The sequence below is a fragment of the Phytophthora ramorum genome (genome assembly GCF_020800215.1).
Source record: "Phytophthora ramorum isolate Pr-102 chromosome Unknown Phyram_PR-102_s0011, whole genome shotgun sequence".
NCBI classification, from domain to species: domain Eukaryota; phylum Oomycota; class Peronosporomycetes; order Peronosporales; family Peronosporaceae; genus Phytophthora; species Phytophthora ramorum.
Genome location: NW_027150657.1, coordinates 929797 through 949482, shown reverse-complemented (window position 1 = coordinate 949482; position 19686 = coordinate 929797). Strand labels below are relative to the sequence as shown.

At 52.8% G+C, this 19686-nt stretch overlaps 5 protein-coding genes across 5 annotated transcripts; 3 read left to right on the top strand and 2 right to left on the bottom strand.

Moving 5' to 3' along the window:
* Positions 1 to 985: 985 nt before the first annotated feature.
* KRP23_11129 (uncharacterized protein) lies at positions 986 to 1750 on the top strand (the record flags this gene model as incomplete). Its single annotated transcript, XM_067881651.1, has 1 exon — positions 986 to 1750. The coding sequence occupies one exon, from the start codon at positions 986 to 988 to the stop codon at positions 1748 to 1750; it is 765 nt and encodes a 254-aa protein (XP_067740941.1).
* A 2311-nt stretch (positions 1751 to 4061) lies between these two features.
* Positions 4062 to 4770, top strand: KRP23_11128 (uncharacterized protein; the record flags this gene model as incomplete). Its single annotated transcript, XM_067881650.1, has 2 exons — positions 4062 to 4685; positions 4753 to 4770. The coding sequence occupies 2 exons, from the start codon at positions 4062 to 4064 to the stop codon at positions 4768 to 4770; spliced, it is 642 nt and encodes a 213-aa protein (XP_067740940.1).
* Positions 4771 to 10852: 6082 nt separating this feature from the next.
* KRP23_11127 (uncharacterized protein) lies at positions 10853 to 11573 on the bottom strand (the record flags this gene model as incomplete). The annotated part of the gene is made up of 2 exons (XM_067881649.1): positions 10853 to 11190; positions 11267 to 11573. The coding sequence occupies 2 exons, from the start codon at positions 11571 to 11573 to the stop codon at positions 10853 to 10855; spliced, it is 645 nt and encodes a 214-aa protein (XP_067740939.1).
* A 4256-nt stretch (positions 11574 to 15829) lies between these two features.
* KRP23_11126 (uncharacterized protein) lies at positions 15830 to 16422 on the top strand (the record flags this gene model as incomplete). The annotated part of the gene is made up of 4 exons (XM_067881648.1): positions 15830 to 15922; positions 15999 to 16067; positions 16133 to 16250; positions 16322 to 16422. 4 exons carry the CDS (start codon positions 15830 to 15832, stop codon positions 16420 to 16422), a joined length of 381 nt encoding a protein of 126 aa, XP_067740938.1.
* Positions 16423 to 17415: 993 nt separating this feature from the next.
* KRP23_11125 (uncharacterized protein) lies at positions 17416 to 19381 on the bottom strand (the record flags this gene model as incomplete). The annotated part of the gene is made up of 3 exons (XM_067881647.1): positions 17416 to 17697; positions 17759 to 17878; positions 17960 to 19381. The coding sequence occupies 3 exons, from the start codon at positions 19379 to 19381 to the stop codon at positions 17416 to 17418; spliced, it is 1824 nt and encodes a 607-aa protein (XP_067740937.1).
* Between the last annotated feature and the right edge of the window lie 305 nt (positions 19382 to 19686).

The window sequence follows — 19686 nt, the reverse complement described above, 5'->3', positions numbered from 1 at the left end:
CAAGGTGCTGAACTCCTTGCCAGTATCTAAGGCCGTCCAAGCTTCAGCTACTTCGGACCTTTCGGATTTCTCCATGGCCGCTTTGAGCGAGTTGCCACTCTCGAATTTCTCTTTGATCTATACGTACTGATCCCAAACCTACTACACGCAGCTGTGCTGAAGTACTACTTCAGCTTGCTACCGTGCACCAAAACAAGCTCTCGGAAGCATGACTCGTTGTTATTAATGACGGCTTTGGGCATGATGGGTACCGCGGCCACAATCTCGCTGTTAACTTTGATCTGAATGCTCTGAACAATCTCCTGCTCCCTGTTTCGACGAATGCAAGAATCCCACAACGGCCCATGATCTTGACAAACTGGATGCCCAGGTGGTCAAGGCCGCTGATACCCCCGATGCCGACGCGGTCGCCGAGCTTGATGTCCAACTCCTTGAACGGCGTGCACGGTGGTTCCGGCGCATAACAGCGGTGCGACCACGTCCGACAAATGTTGTCAGGGATCTTGAAGGTGTACTCGTGCATGACGCGGATGCAGTCCGTGTAGCCTCCGTACGCAATGGCGCCGTCCGACGAGAGCTCTGCCTGAGAGGACGCGAGTCGCTGAACGGCTGGCCAAAACTCCGGCAGTTTACTCCTCTTGAGTCTTGTCTGGTGGAACGACTGGTCTTGTCCGTCGCAATTAGTGTCAACTGCCTTCATTCGTCAGGAAAACACATCATCCGCTAGTGTTGGTCCTCGCACCAGACGTTTCACTAGCCCGCCTGCTGTTCGTATACCCACATTGCAGAAAAGCTGATCACAGAATGAGTGATGGTCGTCCCGCACTCAACCTGGCCACCAGATTCTGGTCTTCTGGTCCAGAAGACCATCCAATCGCCACCTGGATTGACCCGCTTTACAACGATGTTCACCAGTTTGTGATTTGCCACGCACGTCTCAAGCGACCGAGCCACCCAGCCACCAAGCGACCAGCACCACCACGCGATGAGTATCCACGAAGTGTTGGAATTTATGAGCGTCTTCGTGAGAGAGCATCAAGAGAGCGTACACACATTCTGGGGCGAGGGCAACGTTCGCGCGTGGGTCGGATACGTGGACGCCAATATTACTATTCCGGAGGAAGTGAGCGAATTCTTCGTGTATGGGGTACTTTACGACGTCCAAGATCAAGCGGACAAGGTTGCAGCGGATGCAAGATCAGGCGGCTCGTTGAAAGAGGTGCGAAGAACCAACCACACGGTCTACAAACAGTGCGCCAACGACTTCGACAGGGTGCGAATGGGCGACGACACAGTGCGCGAGCTGCGCGAGCTGCACGAGTACGCGGCTGCAATAAAGGAGACCAAACCCAGTGGTGGCCCTGCGCCAAAGAATGAGGAGTACGCGGATCCAAGATACGAAAGTTCGAGGGAACGTGCCTCGCAAAGATGGAGAGAGGCCCGAGCGTCCGAGGCCGGGAATGGAGACCAAACGCAGTGGTGGCTCAGCGTGGAAGAAATTGGCCGACGCACGGTACAAAACTTTCTGTTCAAAGACAAAACGGTGTTGACAACCCATGCTGGTCACCGGTCTGTGCTCTTGCAGTCTCTGAGCGACTTGTTTATGGGTATTAACCAAGGGCTCGTGGGCATACCATTAGAAGGTTTGAGCACAGACTTGTGGGCTATGGTGCAGGGTGCGCTCGACGCATCTGTTGAGGGAACTGTGGCGCATCCTGGCGAAGACGACTCAGGCGACGAAGAGGAATAGTCCGCCATGGAAGAGCGCTCGACCAGAGTCTTTTTTTCAAGAGATTAGTGTTGTATAAAGCTTATACATAGATGCTTCGTCTTTAGTAAGCCGCTCGGTCCATAGTCATCTCAAGTGGAGTAGCATTCGTCGTGGGTGCTACCTTCGTCACGTGGAATCATTTCGGAGCATGGCTCGACGACACAAATATTCTCTGGCGCTGGAGGAAATGCCGATATCAGCACACATGAATCAGGCCTCTTACGACGAGGCACCCTGCCTAACATACCTAGATGCTATTCGTTTGGGCTCGGGGTCGAACGCCAAATCGGCACCTCAAACAGCACACCATGGAAGACTGACTGAATAGGCAAATTAGGCAGATGCATTAATGTTGTTTTTAGTATGCAGTGGATTAAGTACGCGATAGTAAAGCCTAACTGACGCCTCGATTTCACTAATGCGAAATGGCGATCTCGTCGGCGAGAGGAACTACGCAAAAGAACTGCCTCGCATGAAGCTGCCCCTCCAATGCATAGTTGATCAATGAGCCACTGTGTGAGCTTTTACCCTTTTGAGGGCACTGAAATCGCCGTCAGCAGTGTGTGTGCCGGGAGGAATCTGTTGCCGGTGGTCCACACCACACGGCAGGCTGAACCCCGCGGCGGCGTGAGGCGCCACAGCGGAGCCCAGCAAGCGGCTACGTGGCTTTCAGAACCTACGTGGCAGTGACGTGGCAGTGACGCGGCTGAGGACATGGAGCGACGCGAGCCGCGGGAGGCGTCGACAAGGCATTTGCGTCGACGTGGCAGGCGAGGAGCTGTGAGCTCGCTCGCTGAAGATGCATGTTTACGTGTGTAGAGGCAGGTACAGAAGGTTCGTGGTAGGGATCCGAGTACAAGTAGCAGAAGCACTGCCTTTGCAGAATCAATCACTTTTCATTTTGAAGTCAACGTGTGAGACACAACAAAGAATTCTTTAGTAGGAGTCAAGCCACGGTATGGCATCTCCCGTGAGAAGTCGTCGTACCTCAGTCGATGAGGACGACTCAAGTGCGGAAGAGGAAACGCTGTCACGGCGCGCGTCGGTCGCGTCCATGCGGCAAGCGCTTGAAGAAGATGAAGAGCGGCAGCGGCAGGACGCCGCAGTCGCTGCACTGGCGCAACAGTCTGCAGCCGTGCAACAGCTCACGTTCGAGCAGCTGAAGAAGTTCCACGATCAACAGGAAGAGATGGTGCAGCGGTTTTCTGGTTATCTGCAAGAGCAGTTTGAGAACCAGCTGCAGCTCAAGGGGGAGTATGACGCGCTGAGGGCGCAGATGGAACAGCAGAAGCAGCAGATGGCTGCGCACACCTCAATTCTCCGTGAGGCCTCCGAGAAGGTAGGCCACCAAGCGCAAGAGATTGAAACGCTGAGGGACGTGGTGCATCACCCAAGTTCGCCTCGAGGACAAGTTCGATGGGGCTGGTTTGCCCAGCCCCCTCCCGACGAAGCTGATGACGTGAAGATGGAAGATACCACCGAGGATGGTCACAGCGGTGGGGGGGAGGGTCATAGCGGGGAGGGAGTAACGCCTCGCAGTGAAAGTGCCCAGCACCTAACCTTCGCTATGGGGACGAACACGCCAACCCCACCCGTGTATAAGGGCAGCTCTCGGCAGGAGAAGAAGGCGTTCATGGACAGCTACTTGGTGTACGAGCGCAGGATTCGGTCGTTAAATGCAGGGACAAAGCTCGGACAACTACGCCTGATGCCACTCAGCTCCTGTATCGAGCACAAGACACTCCTGCGCATTTGTGACTACGAGCTGCAACGCCCCGAGCTGGAAGTGACAGAAGAAATGTGGAAGGTCTACTTCCTGAAAGGGAGGAAGAGCGACACCAGAGACTACGCAAGACTCGCAGCAGCGATGCGCAGTCTCACCATGAATACGAAGCTGTCGGATGCCGAGTCTCGCGTGACGAGGCTGCTTGCAGATTTTCACTCGATCCTGGACACTGAAGACATGGACGACTTCCCATTGGAAGAGCCGAAGCTGGCGGTGAAATACTTGTGCAACGCGCTTCAGCCTCAGGCGCTGAAGTAGACGGTCTTCACAGAGCTGAAGAAAAACGCCAACAAGCCCTTAAAGAAATCGGTCCAGGCGTTCATTAACTGGCTGACCCCAAAGGTACAGGCGTTGTGCTTGTTTGAAACAGCACTGCCCGATCAGGCGGTTTCGAGTCGGACAGGCACGAGTGGAAACCCCGCCAGTACTCCAGGGAAGTCCGGGAGCCAGCGAGATGGAACCTCGAAGAAGCAGCGAAGCGGGCACGGGCAGAAGAACGGCCCGATGCCGCCTCGTCCGGCGCCGCAGGTGCCACCCGTCAAGTTGGGATCTGACACGAAGCATGCCAGTCCGCAGCAGGAGAAGAAGTGCTACAAGTGCGGCGACAAGAATCACTTGGTGTTCCAGTGCCCCCAGGTAACACGCGAAGAAGCATTGGAATTGGTGCGTGAGAGACGCAAGGAGGGGGTCGGAGCGGTGACCAGTTTGCCTACAGCACGTCCAGTCGGAAGCCAACTCGACCAAGACAAGCCGACCATAGCCTGCGAGATCAACGGCACGGTCGCAGGTCACATTACGCCAGACACAGGTACAGAGTACTCTATTGTGGCGGAATCTCTCGTCAACCGACTGAAAATGGCAAAGCAATGGCTGCCAATTCGCAATCTGGATGCGCGAGTCAAAGCCGAAGGATTTGGTGGGGCAGTGGTTATCATTACGCAGGAGGTGAAGTTAAATCTCGCTGTCAACACCCCTGCCGGAAAACTTCTGCTCACTAATGTGGTTTGCTGGATTTCGCCCGAAGAATTGCCTGCTGGCAAGGGCGACGTTCTGCTGAGTCGACCCTTGATGCGAAAGCTAGGCTACGATCCGGTGGAGATCTTGGCAAAGGCTCGGGCGCTGAACAGTGTGATGGACATGGAGGATGTGACAGCTGGAGTAGAAGGAGGGCTACGCCATGTGATGGCCGTGGCAGCCCGTTCGGACCGCCTAACTACGGCGCCCGAAGAAGCTTCGTTTTATCCGGACGAGGATCAGGCTTGCTTCCCGACTATTGCTAGGGATCGAGATTTGGAAGCAGAGCAGAAGGAAGTCTGGGACGCCCTCCTCAAGAAGATACAAGAGGCAGAGGCTAAAGGTGCCAGTGTGAAGTACCTGAAGCGACTTGAGAAGCTTTTGTGGAAGAAAGTGGACACGTTCCGACTGAAGCTGGGCAATGACCCACCCGTGGACATGCCGCCTCTCGAAGTGGCTCTCAAGCCAGACGCAGTCCCAGTTCGCTGCAAAGCCCGGCGATACCCACCAGAGCACCGAGAGTTTATGCGCCAGCACGTGGAGGAACTAGTTGCGGCAGGAATGGTGTATCGGAACCCGCGCAGTAAGTGGTGTTCGCCGCCGCTGATCGTGAACAAGAAGGGACCAGATCCGTTTCGCATGACCATCGATGTGCGAAGAGTGAACACGCAGACGCTGCGGATCCTGTGGCCCATGCCAATGCTGGAAGTGATTTTGGGGTACCTGTATGGCTCCCGCTACTATTTCCTGTTGGACTTTTTCAAAGGCTATTGGCAGTTCCTGTTGTCGCTGAGCAGCCAGGAGCTGTTCTCGTTCCTCACCGACATGGGAGTAGTTACTCCGACTCGAGTTCTTATGGGTGGAAGCGACAGCGTCGCCTACTGCCAAGCAACAGTGCAAGAAATGTTCGCCGAGTTCCTGTACAAAGGGTTACTCATCTGGCTTGACGACCTGTTGGGATATCACGCCACGGAAGACGGGATTTTCACACTGCTCGAAGCTGTACTCAATGTCTGCGAGACCAAGGGTTTGAAGCTGAACCCGCTAAAATGTTCGTTTTTCCTGCTGGAGGCACGGTGGTGTGGCCGCATCGTATCGGGTAACGGCGTCAAGCACGACCCGGAAAGGATCCAAGCGCTGCAGGCGATGCCCGCACCTGCTACGGGTCAAGAACTACAGCAATTCGTATGTGCGCTTAATTGGATGCGCCAGTCGATACCAGGCTACAACAAGCTCATGCAACCCCTGATGGATCTCATGGAAGAGGTCTATCAAAAAGTGGGTGGCCGCACGAGGCGTCTGGCTGCGAAAGCTCGCTTAGCCGAAATGGGCTGGAACGATGAGCACCAGATGTGCCTCGACACATGCAAGAAAGCGTTGGGTGACGCGGTGCAGCTGGCGCAGCCCGATGACAGCCAACGTCTCTCCGTTTTTGCGGACGCTTCGGAGCTGCACTGGGGGGCGGTTATCACGCAGGTTCCATACGAGCACTTGAACCGAGAGCTCGCCGAGCAGCAGCATTCCCCCCTCATGTTTCTGAGTGGAACATTCTCAAGCGCAGCGCGCCGATGGGCTATTGTGGAAAAAGAGGCATTCGCTATCGTGGAAACGTGTAGGCGAGCCGATTACTTGCTGCACCGTCCGGGTGGGTTTGCGCTTTACACGGACCACCGGAACCTGCGATTCATTTTCAACCCGTCCAGTGTGTTGTCCGCTGTCCCGAAGTATACTGCGGAAAAACTCGACAGATGGGCTATGCTGCTCATGGCTTACGACTATGAGATCCATGACATCAGTGGCGAAGCCAATGTATGGGCGGATTTACTATCAAGATGGGGGTCGACTACTTTTTCTATCTGCGCGATCCGCCAAGTGCCTATGCCACTTTCACCCATGTTGGATGAGAGTTTTGAATGGCCAAGTATGAATGAGATCCTGGTCGCTCAGAAGGCAGCGACGGAACAAGAACCAGAGATCGTTACTGAGCAAGAACTGGTAGTTGGTGATGATGGTGTGTGGCGCACCGAGCGCGGTGCTATCTGGATTCCAGCAGCAGCCGGTCCGCTGCAAATGTGACTTTGCATCGTCGGTCATTTTGCTGCAGCCGGCCGTCGTGGTGTGAGGACAACCGTCGATTCTTTGAAGAGCCGATTTGTGTGGAGCGATATGGAGAACGACATCACTTTCTTCGTGCGTCAGTGTCTGCACTGCGCGAGCACACGCGACAGTCCGCCAGTACCTCGTCCGCTTGGAGAAGCTCTTCATGCTGAGAAACCTAATCAATTGCTGCACTGGGACTATTTGTATATGAGTCCTGCCCACACGGGTGATCTCTACATCTTGGTCATCAAAGATGACGCTTCGAAGTTCGTGTGGCTACACCCTTGTTCTGAAGCAACGGCCGAAGTCACATACGAGGAATTGCTGGCCTGGTTTTCTGTTTTTGGAGTCTGTCACTCTTGGGTCAGCGATCAGGGGACTCACTTCAAAAACGAGGTGATCAAATCGCTACAGCACGGGCTGGGAGCGCACCATCATTTTACCACCGCCCGATCACCATGGGCAAATGGTACGGTCGAGGTTGTCATGCGAGACACCCTGCGCTGTTTTCGAGCTCTTCTCTCAGAGTGGCGGATGCCGCAGAAAGACTGACCGCGCATCGTGAAGGTGGTGCAAATGGCACTTAATCACTCCCCTCCGAGGCTCTAGGTGGAAATGCGCCTGTTACTGCAATGACTGGTCTGCCGGCGGTGTCCCCGCTGGACGCAATTCCGGTGCCAGGGCCGGTGGAATTCACGACTTTGGAAGCCATTCGTGGGGTGCAGCAGGCGAATATAGCCAAATTGCAGCAGTCTTTGGAGAACATGCACAAGGCCATAGCTGTTCAGAACACCAAGACACGAGCTCGTGGCCGGCGGGCCAAGGATGCTCGTGACTCCGCCGTGATGGCTCAATTCGCGATCGGAGATTTCGTTCTATATGCGGATGTATGGGCCAACACACGGACCAAGTTAAGCGTTCGATGGAGCGGGCCGGCAAAGGTGGTCGACACTGTTTCCAATTGGATCTTTGTCATTGAGAACATGCTTACTGGCGACAGGCGCGAAGTCCACGCGAGTAGACTAAAATTTTACGCGGATTCGTCTCTCGACGTCTCTGAAGACCTGTTGCAGCATATCGCCCACAACAGCGAAGGGCACGTCGTGGAGAAGCTACTCGACGCTCGGTACGACGCCGCGACCAAGCAGTTCCAGCTGCTCGTTCATTGGCGAGGTCTTGATGCGCTCGAGGACTCATGGGAGCCGGCGGTCTCGCTTTTCGCCGATGTTCCGGTGTTGGTGCGGGCGTTCGTCCGTGATCGTGCAGGCGTGCCAGAGGTCAAGCGCTTAGCAAAAGCACTCGCTATTCGGCTGTAACCCATTTTCCAAGAGGGAAGTGTTGCCGGTGGTCCACACCACACGGCAGGCTGAACCCCGCGGCGGCGTGAGGCGCCACAGCGGAGCCCAGCAAGCGGCTACGTGGCTTTCAGAACCTACGTGGCAGTGACGTGGCAGTCGGGAATTACGTGGCAGTGACGTGGCAGTGACGCGGCTGAGGACGTGGAGCGACGCGAGCCGCGGGAGGCGTCGACAAGGCATTTGCGTCGACGTGGCAGGCGAGGAGCTGTGAGCTCGCTCGCTGAAGATGCATGTTTACGTGTGTAGAGGCAGGTACAGAAGGTTCGTGGTAGGGATCCGAGTACAAGTAGCAGAAGCACTGCCTTTGCAGAATCAATCACTTTTCATTTTGAAGTCAACGTGTGAGACACAACAGAATCGAAGCCAAGCCGAGCACGAATGATGTCAAGGTGCTGAACTCCTTGCCAGTATCTAAGGCCGTCCATGCTTCAGCTACTTCGGACCTTTCGGATTTCTCCATGGCCGCTTTGAGCGAGTTGCCACTCTCGAATTTCTCTTTGATCTATGCATACTGATCCCAAACCTACTACACTCAAGGCCAGTAGTGGATTCTGTGCTTTCAAGTTGGAATCACCGCAGCGGAACTTCGTTGCTAAGAGATATCCAGATCTGGCGCTGAGCCGGTGGCTCAGTCGTCGAGTGATGTCTATCACAGATGACCCGGATGTGTCCGACGGCCACCAGTCGTGGACAATGGGTGAGCTGTTATGCCAGTAACGGCCATGACTGAGCTGCATAAGGATTTAGTGGTGCCAACTGCATGTTTCCTGTGATGTTGATGCATGTGTACGTTCGGCGTCGAATTGTCTTGCCTCAAAATAGTACCTAAAGTACCTAACGATAAATTACGAATTCAGTGTAATTTACTGGACTAATAATTACGACCTTGATTTGCCTCACAACAATTGCTATTTAGGAAGAGGGAATTAGGTAAATATAGGTATTCCTCTTTTTGTCATCTGTGGTGATCGATGACGCGGCCAGGTACAAACATTTGTATAACTTTACAGACAAAGTACATAGGCTAATATTACCTTTGCTACGATGTAGTGAGCATGTAGTCAACTCTGCGAAACGTAGGGAACCTACTGTGCGTTCACGGGTGAAAGCTTAGGATTTGGCTCTGGACTCACCACCCGGCATGGCATTACATTTTGCAAATTGATATTTTTCTCATTTTTAAAGTTATATGTGGTGTTGTCATTCACAAAAACTTCGTTAGTGCGGCTTCCACACAACAACACAACGATTCGCCGAGTCAGGTCAGCGTTGTTGGGCTTGCGCAGGGTTCTGTTGGTTCCCTTTGCGGCCCAGCCGGGTCCAGTTGAGGCCCTGTTCTCGCTGAGTACCAATCCAAACTCCAGAAGCTCGCCTGAGCGGGACAGCTTCCGTTCCGCAAACCCTAAGACCTCCACCAAAGGATGGACGTCGGCGCGCTAGCGCTTTTACAGATCATCGAGCGCAGAGTGCGCTCAGCTAGAAGATTGCGGTGTCCTGGGTTGTGCAGACCCACCGACTCGTCGATTCGACGAGGTTTGTCTTCGCTGGTAGCGAGAAGTGCCCACCCCGGGCCGACCTTGATCTCTCGGCGCTACCAGTCGATTCCCCTACAAGCTATGCCTCTCGGGGAACGACGGCAGACATAATCCAGCCCACGCAGGGACTTACCGGAAAGTATACGCTGTTCTTGGACTTAGAAGATTCTGCTCTGTTTTGTTATCTCTGTGTCTTCGAGGAGTCCCTTCGGGCTCCCCCTTTTTGGTCTCCTATCTTATCCTATACGAATACCTAATGAAATGGAGTCGTTATAGATCTCCCAGCGACTCTTCGCTCAGCTTCCTAGTTGATCTTCGCCGAGTCGGGTCGTTATGGATCTCGGCCGACCCTTCGCTCCGATTCCTGATTTATCCTCTCCCACTTGGAATAACTCCCAAATGGAATACGCTCGCTGAGTCGCTGAGTCATGGTGCTCGCCGAGTCCGACCGCTTCGCCGAGTTCGCCCTTTTAGGTGCGAACTCCGATTAGGTACGACGTACTAAGCTGAGCCAGAATGGGTGGTCTACCAAAAATATGAGTTTCCCTACACCACATATATCTTGTAGTGAGTGTGCACCTCAAGTAGTCATCGGAAATAACAGCACAACTAATGGATTGAAAGTTTAAATACGCACGTTCTGTAGTCAAATTTCTACCTAGATTACGGCGTGATAGTCTGAGGTCCTTCATGCCCGTGTTCAGTCGAAATCCGGAACTGGAAGGTATTCTACGTTTGGTTCAGCTTAAACTTCATCAACTCGACCTAGGCGGATGTTGTGCAGACGCTGTAAAGTATCGAACAGACTCAACCTTGATCTCGTTGATGAAAGACAGCAGCAGCGGCGGGTGTGTCGTGCCAAAACAATTCGCCAACACTCTGTTGTAAGCTTCGAGCGGATTGTTCGTTTGCTTCACCAGTGAAGCTTGATCTTCGGCCGTAGCGGAGATGTTCCAGCAGCTGGGCTTGTACAGAATCGTCCACGTATTCTTGAGGTACGTCCAGAACTTGTCCCACTTTGTCTTGGCTCCGCGGATGTCGAGCTGGGCGTACAAACGCTGAACCACAAAGGGAACCCCCTTGCAAAGAATGAGATCCTCCGGCACCACAGTCAGTGTGTCTAGGCTTCCAGGATGATCAGCTGGGATCCCAAGCGAAATTATTTTACGACGCAGCGCTGGAACAGGCATTCAACAATTAAGGCGGACGAAAAATGGTCCCGAACGCCATGCTGGAGTGCCGCCTCGAAGTCACACAGAACAGCTGACGGCACGCACGGCTGGTTGCATTAAACGTGGATCCACTGGAAAGCATGGTAGTAACCCCAGTCATCTTTAGCATCCAGGAGCACGTAGAACATCAGGATGCAGAGGTCATGTGCTTGATCGTATATGATTACGATGAGCTTCTGCTTAAACGGCCTTGGGGTCACCTTGAAAGTTCCGTCGACGAAGAAGGTGACACCTTCGTACCTCATTAACCGCATGAGCTCTGGATGAGCGAAGCCAAACATTCGCCGGTACTGTTGGTTGATCGTGTATGGCATGTTGAACTGGAGAAAGGTTCGCTGGTCCGTTACCGACACAGTACGAACCCTTTCTTTTTCAATCGCGCGAAAAATGTCACCTACTGTGGCGTCTCTGCGTAGTCTCTTGATCAGGGTTACAGCCTCTGTCTTGGCGAAAACCGTGCGTCGACTCACCATACTTACGCACCATCTTGTCACGGGCGTTGGTCCAAATACGAGAAGGAGGAAGTCGGTCATCCTCTAGTGCATGCGCTCCGATCATCTCACGCATCTCCGCTCGCGCGTCGATCTCTTGAGCTGTCACACGAGTACGTGTGTGCTCGCCCGTAGAGACGATCTCACAGATCTCACCGTCCGATGTACTCGGCCGCACAATCAGCCACGCCTTGCATCCACAGGCCTTGTTCTTGCTGCACACGTAGTAGCGAGTTCCGTTACAGTTCTTGTTCTTGTAGTAGTATCGGGAGCCTTGGAGTTCCATTGTTCGTTGCGGCTTCAATATGTGTAGCAGCACGAGAGGCGAGAAGCGGAAGCTTGAGAGGTTAAGCGGAACGTTGCGGGGCTTGAAGCGAGTGGGGAGACTATTTGAGAACGCGGTGTTGATTGGTGAGGCATGAAACACGTTAGCAGGGCATCAACAGCGCAGATAGGCTATACAGGGGGCAGGGACAACGCAGACAAGGTCACGAAGATGAGAATGCTATTTCTGAAGGCTGAATGGGCTCACAAATAATCACCGAGGGCTAACAAATTACGGTTTTGGAACAATTCCAATATGATGTTAGGAACACCAATCTAACGTATTCTAGGTAATTAACGGTCAGTGTATGATAAACAACGGTAAGTTACGATATGCAACTTTTAGGTAATTAGGTACACTTTAGGGGGTAAAAGGTCTTTTCCCGCACATTATCAGGCTGTCTGGCTGGTGGCTACTGCATACGACAATCTGTCTATCTGGGCGCTCAGCTAGAGGAGAACGAGCTGGTTAGCATCAGACTCATGGTTTTTCTCCGTCCCTCACTTTCCAATCTTCCAAGGGGGCACATTATATCATTCGGCTAGTAATTCCGTGCGGGTTGGCCCCCGCATTGCTGTGTTGGAAGTTATGATATTCGGACCCGAGAATACACCACAAGGCCAAAACAATCCGGCCACCCACACTTGTGCGCGCAACTCACTCCACTTGTAAGCTCTGGCGCTGCGCTTTATATATACCGTTCCTGGCGTGTGGGGTAGCAAGGTGTTTGTGCTAACAACGCAGGTGTTGTTGTTTGAGGGGTACCCCTTATACAATAAACCGAATTGGCTAAGTGGTCCAAAATTCTAGTCATTGCTTACATTGTAATGGGCCCCTCCCATTTATATATGTAGGTAGATCTATATAGGTAGATCTACAAAGTAGGGACAAACGCACGCGGCTAGCGTGTGCCTCGTTGTCATCCTGCGATTGGTTGAAAGTGGGGAGCCAGACCCATTTCGACCAATCAGGTGTCAACCTGCATTTGAGTGGTTCACATGGATCCGAGGGCCACCCGCCCCGGTCCCAATAATAAACCAGAGTTGGTTTTACCCTAGACTAAACACTTGGTCTCAGTATACCTGAGCTTATTGGACGCTTCCTCACCGCTAAGTGTAAGCTAGTGACGGGCACTCACCTGGCCCGTTGCACCTGGTAGCACTTCGTAGTCCTTCCCATGACTAAGTTCGAGATGAGTGAAGACCAGCCCGCCGGACCTCCAGTGATGACCCTGGAACACGCGGCCTTCCCCCATCTCACGTCTATCGAGTGGCAAGCGTTGCACCGCCTCGCGGCGGTGTCCGGAGAAACCGTCGTCACGTCGCTGCTGAGCTCAGCGACCCCCGACCAACAGCGCCAAGCCATCCAAGAGTTCATGGACAGTGAGCTCGCCGAAGCAAAACGGCGAGTATCAACTCCCTCGCATGCGTCCAGGAACAATGCCGTCAAGATGGAGACATCCTCCTATTCTGGCGAGGGTCCTGATCGCCTACCTCTGAATCGCTGGTTCAGAGAGATCGACATCGCGATCGCCTCGAGGCTAATCGAGGCGCAATCAGCCAAGGTGAACTTCCTGCTATCCCGTTTATCCGGAAAGGCCAAAGAATGGGCTCTCGGCAAACTTGTCGTCGACCAGTACGCGTTCCCGACTCTGGAGGCACTCCAGAGCGACCTGCGTCTCGCCTTCGAACCACCGCAAGATGAGTCGCGCGTTCGAGCTACATTCTTCGCCCTAAAGCAAGGCAAGATGGCCATGCGAGACTACGTCCAGAGAACGCGACACCTTGCATCGTGTATCGTCACGAAGCCGATCGACATGGCTTCCCAAGTCCATGTCTTTGTGTTTGGTATGTGTGAAGGTATGACGCGGTACTGTCTCACGCGCGCCGAGCCTGCCACGTTGGAAGAAGCCTTCGCTCTCGCGCTACGCGAGGACTACCTGGTGACGTCGTTATACGCCAAGACGATGCCTGCGCAGACTCGGGTGTCGGTACCCGAGCCAATGGAGATCGATGCGATCGATTCTTCGCAGAACCGACGGTGGTCGTCTTCTGGGAGAGGCCGCGGTGGTCAGAATGACCTCTCGCTGAATTGTTTCCGCTGCGGAAAGCCTGGTCATCGCGCGGCGGTGTGCCGCGCGCCAGCTCCGATCCTCGCCCACATGAAGCACGTCACGCCCGACGAAAGGATTCCGGCCGCACAGCCAAAAAACGGACGGGGCCAGTCGGTGCGGGGCGACCTACTGGCTGGAACGGAGATCCGGGTCCCCCGGCGGCAGCCCGACCTCCTAGCCCCCCTGTGCTCTATGCACACTTTAATGCCGCCACTGCTAGTGGCGACTCGAGGCTGATTATTGTCAGCCTTTATGTCGCCGGTGCCCGACGACCACTCCGCGCGCTCCTGGATTCAGGAGCGACGAACAATTTCTTCCGCGCTTCATGCCTGTCGATCCTACCCGCGGGTGATCCCGTGCGTGATGTGCCTGGTGATGTCGTTGTCAAGCTGGGTGATCTCGACAGCAACGCTCGCACGCTCGCAGCGAATGACAGGTGTGACTGGGTGGTAGCCGCTTGAGGAAAACGTTCTGAGGCCGATTTTGCAGTGAAGGCGAATCAGCATCGTCGATGGGAACGCTATCTGGCCTCGAGGACGAGGTCGACGTTGAGATGGTGGAGCCATGGAGACGCAGCGTGTGTAGTCAGGTTGAACCTGACTACACACGCAGTAGTGACTTGGATCCGACTTGAGCTCGGAATGGACCATGTCACAAGGACTTCTGACAGATCATAGAATCCGTGTTGGGTTGGAGCTACGTCAACATGTACAGCGCTGACGAGAGCAAGATAACGCCAGCTGCTTGACCACATCAACTTGTAGGCCATTACATAATATTTCTGGTCATCTAGTGGCCACGGAGGCTGTATTTCCTCATACTCAGGGTTAACAGGCCCTCGCAACAAATCCTTGACTGTCCTATCAGCTTGCAGTCACTGATTAATCTACCGCGCCAAGTGGAGAGTCAACTTGGTTGGATCGATTGACACGAGACTGAGTGCAATTTCTCGATTGGAATCAATGGGTAACTAGTGACGTGAATATATGCTGGTATTTGATTGGCTACTGAAAATGATGAGTACTGGTTATGTACATTGCGCATTTTGAACGTGGAGTTCGGCTGTGTTCCGCGAAGCGGATGCGGTCAGGTTTTAATATGCCCCCCCCCCCCCTCCCCCCCAGATTTGGAAGATCAGATTCGGCTTCAAACATCCTGAATTTGGATATATGTCTGAATCAACCCCGTCCTCAAGCGGGTTAACCCAATGGAGTTGAAAATGCCTATGTGAACGCATCACATATGGTGTCCTGCCTTGCCTAAAGCCTGAGCGTGTGAACATCCGCGTATCCGGAGTGCACCATAGTCACCGGACGCCAGACAAACGAAAAGCCCGTTGAAGAAATGCGTGTGGCCCTCATAGTGCAATATCTGAACGCATGTATTGTACGTGCTCAAGACTATCCTGTACTGTGACGTCGTACACACTGGTTTCAGCAAAATGCCCAAGTTGAAGAACCCTGAGCGTGAGTTTGAAGTATCTGCATTCAAGGAAATTGGAACCTGAAAATGATGTTCAAGTAACTTGAAAGTAGGTTAGAAGAACCCACGTTCAGACTGATGGAAGGTATGGATCTTGGGCACCGTGAAGCTTGACGGAGAGGAGGGAGGGCAGCACTCTGGTCGAGACCAGAGCGAAGACTGGAAACCACTTGAGGGGTAGAATGAATATTCAAAAGTGATTGATTGAGGTCTTTAGCTCGCTAGCTTTCTCACTACTCTAGACCTACTGGATACACACTACTTGATTCTTTACTGGATACTGAGTTACTTCAGCCAATCAGAGAGCGCCACGTCGAAGCCCATCTTGTACCTACAATCTTGTACCCACAGGTGGCGTAATCGACAGTGGCGTAATCGTCGGTGGCGTAATCGGCGTGGGTTCGGATTGGACCGGTTCGGGCTAACCGGTTCACGGTCAATAACCGATACCAAATCGGTAACCCTCAATACCCTCAATAAGCCTCTGGATAATTTTGTTGTGTGGCTTTTCAAACTCCGATCGGTCCATCAGAATGAAGGTCACTCTTGTTGAAGTTTCCCACTCTAGAGTTGGTGTGGTGTACATTAGTGTGGTGTACACTTTTTCGCCAAGCCCATCATAATGACTGCAACATCCGCGACCGTCACTCTGAAACGTTGCGAAATGGACCGCCTGCAGCAGGAGCTGGCGGCGCTGCCGGGAATGGAGCGGCTGGTACGCGCCATATCGCTGCTCTATCTGCTTCAGAATGTGACCGTGCATCTCACCTGTGTGTGTGGGTGCGTTGCAGTCGGCGTCTCAGCTGCGCGATCTGCCTTGGCGAACCAAGGAGCGGGCGCTCATCGCGCTCTTCCCAGAGGTTTTTTGCACTCATGTTTCAGGCCTCTGAAATCCTGTTTGTGGCTGTGCTCGTGACTGCCGCAGCAAGTTTCGTCGCGGTCAGTGGCCGAGGAGCTTCAGGGCAAAAACAGAGACCGACGACTGGAGCGCAAGGTGGATAAACTGCTGGCCATGGACCGACACTTGAAGAACAAGCGCAATGGTATGGTTACTCTTTCCCACGAAATAACTTGAATCCCCCACCGCTAACATATTCGTGCTGTGTTTGTACAGAACCAAGTTGGTTTCTTCGAGTTCATCGTACTTCCTTTCTACGATACGGTCGCACAAGTTATATTCGCGTCCGAGTTCAGCGCCATTCACAACATAGCTAAGCAGAACTATACCTTATGGAAAGAGACCGACCGCAGGCAACTCTCGTCCATCGTGGCCATCAAGACCGAAGTGTTCATGAATGACAAGGTTCAGGTGCCATTATAGACCTTGTAGGACGGCTGCGTTTTGGCGGAGAAGGAGGCCTGTCCAATCTAGGTCAATCAATCAATAGATTATTCTCCCGGCTTCAAGCAAATGATGGTATTTCAGCTCCGTTGAAATTTAAACTCTTCCATCCGCAATGGAGCTTGCTGTTCTTTATTCGAGTGCTCTCCCTTCATTATGATGAATCTGTATGGAGCTACTGTAGACGTGCCGAATAAAGGAGCTCCCTTTGTCAATGGAATGAGGGGCAATCCTGGATTTTGCTGGAACAGCGCATGCCGAACTCAAACGAATGCATTACGCAGACGGTCGATCCGTTAAGCATTGCAGCTGCAGTCACAGATGAGTCAGCTGGCCGCCGTGAGTTGATAATGCAATTTATCAGCGCTGGCAACTCGAACGAAGAGATAAAAGAAATCCTGACGCTTATGTACGGCTTGGTGACTTGAATCGACGCCCAGATGAAGTCGCTAGCGATGGGTATTGAACGTCGACAGCAGATGCTGAAACTGCTGAATTCTGGGAAGCCCACAGAGGAAGTTGGTGAGTTGATGACTCTGATGTACGGCACGAGTGTCCCGCCTTCAAAGATGGCAAAGGAAGAAACTTTAGGCGTGGATATTGGGTCATGCCAAATTGCTAACTCACTTCAATGCACGCGGGCCGAAGGTAGATCGGAGAATGAAGCCCAGTTCATCACCGTCTCGAAGACCGACGAATGTGACAGGATTTTGGCTTTTGTGAGTGGCGGTCTGCATCTGACCGAAGAGGACGGTTCTCTCCTCAAATATCTTTATCATTTGCATAGGAAGCTTGCAGTGAGCGAGACGCTCTCCGATTCTTAGTATTTCCCTGGTTTTCGTCTATCTTCTACATGAAGGCATTGATCAAAATCTTGCTGTGGCAGGGGGGTCATTTGCTAATAGCTCCGAAGTGATTCCATTCCGGCTTCGATGTGCAGAAGACTTCCACATCTCCGTTGGATCTCGGTTTATCAAGGGTGGTGGTCGCCTGCTTGGCGCTTTATTCTTTGACAGATCGGGGAGTAGCAACGCGTTTAGTATTTGCTGCTGCTCTTCATCGATGGTCGGATCCCTTGCGTTGTTGCTATCTTCACCTAGAGAGGAAGCAGCGGCAACTTTCTGCTTGATCAGTGTATCCAGCGTCATCTAGAACGTATCGAGTGGTGAATTTCTATGCTCAACAACAGATAGAATGGAAGAAACCTACCGGTGGCTCTCTTATTTTGCGCCCGTAGCTTCTTGGGGAGTAACAAGATTTTGATAGCATAAGCTTCTTCTTGAGGACGAGGGTGGTACCTAGACGGGCTGCATCACGAACCAGCTTGGGCTGCATACGAACAAGCGAAAGCAAGACGTCAGTGTCCAAATAATGTTGCTGCACTAGCATTGAACAGGCGACACAACTTACACTCTCGCGGCGGTGATACTGGTCTTGGTGATATCGTAGAACGGCCACCACTTGCTTCTTCGTAAACTCACGACTTTGTAGATGTTTTTCAAGAACGTCTGTGATGGCATTAAGCGGGTACGGACTCTGTGGATCATTTGTATCAGGCTCGAAGTCGGGAGATCTAACGCTCTGGAAACTGTCAACGTCAGGTGAGAAGCAGGAGCCATGAGGTGATCCAAGGCCATACAACGACGGGGTTTCCGGTGAGGTAGGCTTGGAGTGGTGGATTGTAGATAGCGCAGGTAGTGGTGGCTTTCGCGGTGTTCGTCGCGATGAGGGCGGTCCCAGTGGTGACTGCGGTGTCCTTGGAGTCTGGTTGTCCACCTGCTTTGATCGAAGTTCATCCTTCTGTTGCATCTTCGCGAAAAGTTGCTCGTAGAACTTGAGTTTCTTGCTTAGTCCAGCGTTCATTTCCTCAAACACGTGCATCTCCTGCTTCGTGCGCTTATTTTCAGCGCGTAATTCATCGATTTGCTTTATCATCCTCTCAAGCTGCGAGCTCTGATACCTCAGCTCGAGCTGCACTCGTTCATTTTCTTCGACAGTCCGTTGCGTGGTGACGTCCAGCTGCATTCGCATCTGTGTGCGCATCGTATCGTGAAAAGCCTGAAGCTCCGCCTCTTTCTCACGGCGGAGACGGTCGTTTTCTAGAATCAATTTTCGCTCTAAATGGTGCCCGAGCTCATCTTTCTCCAGCGCCATTGCCGACAAGTGCTGCTGAAGCTGCTTGATTTGCGCGTCACTATCCAACTTGTTGAATTTTGCGAGCCGCGTTTCACGCACAACGGCTTCGTTTTCGAGTGCAGTTTGTATCAAGTTCGCGCACTGTCGTTGAGACTCATCATAGAGTTGTTTGTACTCTTGCTCTTTGCAAGTATCGAGCGCGTGGAAGAGCGGCCTCCCAGCGCTGATCAGAGTCATCATTCTAGCTCGAGTTTCCGATTCCGTCCCCACCGGCTCTGAAGCAGAATTGCTCGTGACCCCAGCGCTGGTATTGCCTTGAGGATTGATGCCATCGGCGTCAACAGTGCCGCTACCATTAATTGTCTGAAGCAAGGAATTGTTGATAGCCTCATACTCTCGGAGCTTGCTGTGTAGTTCTTCAATGCGTTTGGATTTGAAGGCCAGAACGCGCTCTCGGTCATCGATATTTGCGTCGAAGGACGCTTGCAGTTCGTGCAAGTCTCGTGTCACGTTGGCTTTATCCTCTTTCAAGCGTTCATTCTCCTGTTTCGTTTGTTGTAGTTCTTCCTCGAGTTTCTGTTCGTGAAGAGCTCGAAATGCCACTGTCTTGAACTTCTCCACACCACCAGCATCAGTTTTGCCAAAGAAGTCTGTCGCGCGCAGTAGCGAACCTCCACCAGAGGCACCTGCGGACATGATAAATACCGCCAGAAGTTAAAGGAAGCCCCTCGGTCACGTTGAAGCCTGCTTCAAGGTGACAATGATAGCGTCCGAGCTGTCACCTCTAAGAATACGAGTCTATTGTGTCCCACACAAATCCGTGGCCTATTTTGTATGCGCTATTGAAGTATTGAGGGTATCCACGACTCTCAAAGCAAGTTGCGGAGTTCCCCCTCGGGTGTGGCTAATCCCAGCACGAGAGACGCAATCGATAGATTACATGATATATGGCCAATACGGTGAAATGGATCGTAAGACGTGTGGCGATAATGGGGTGTCGA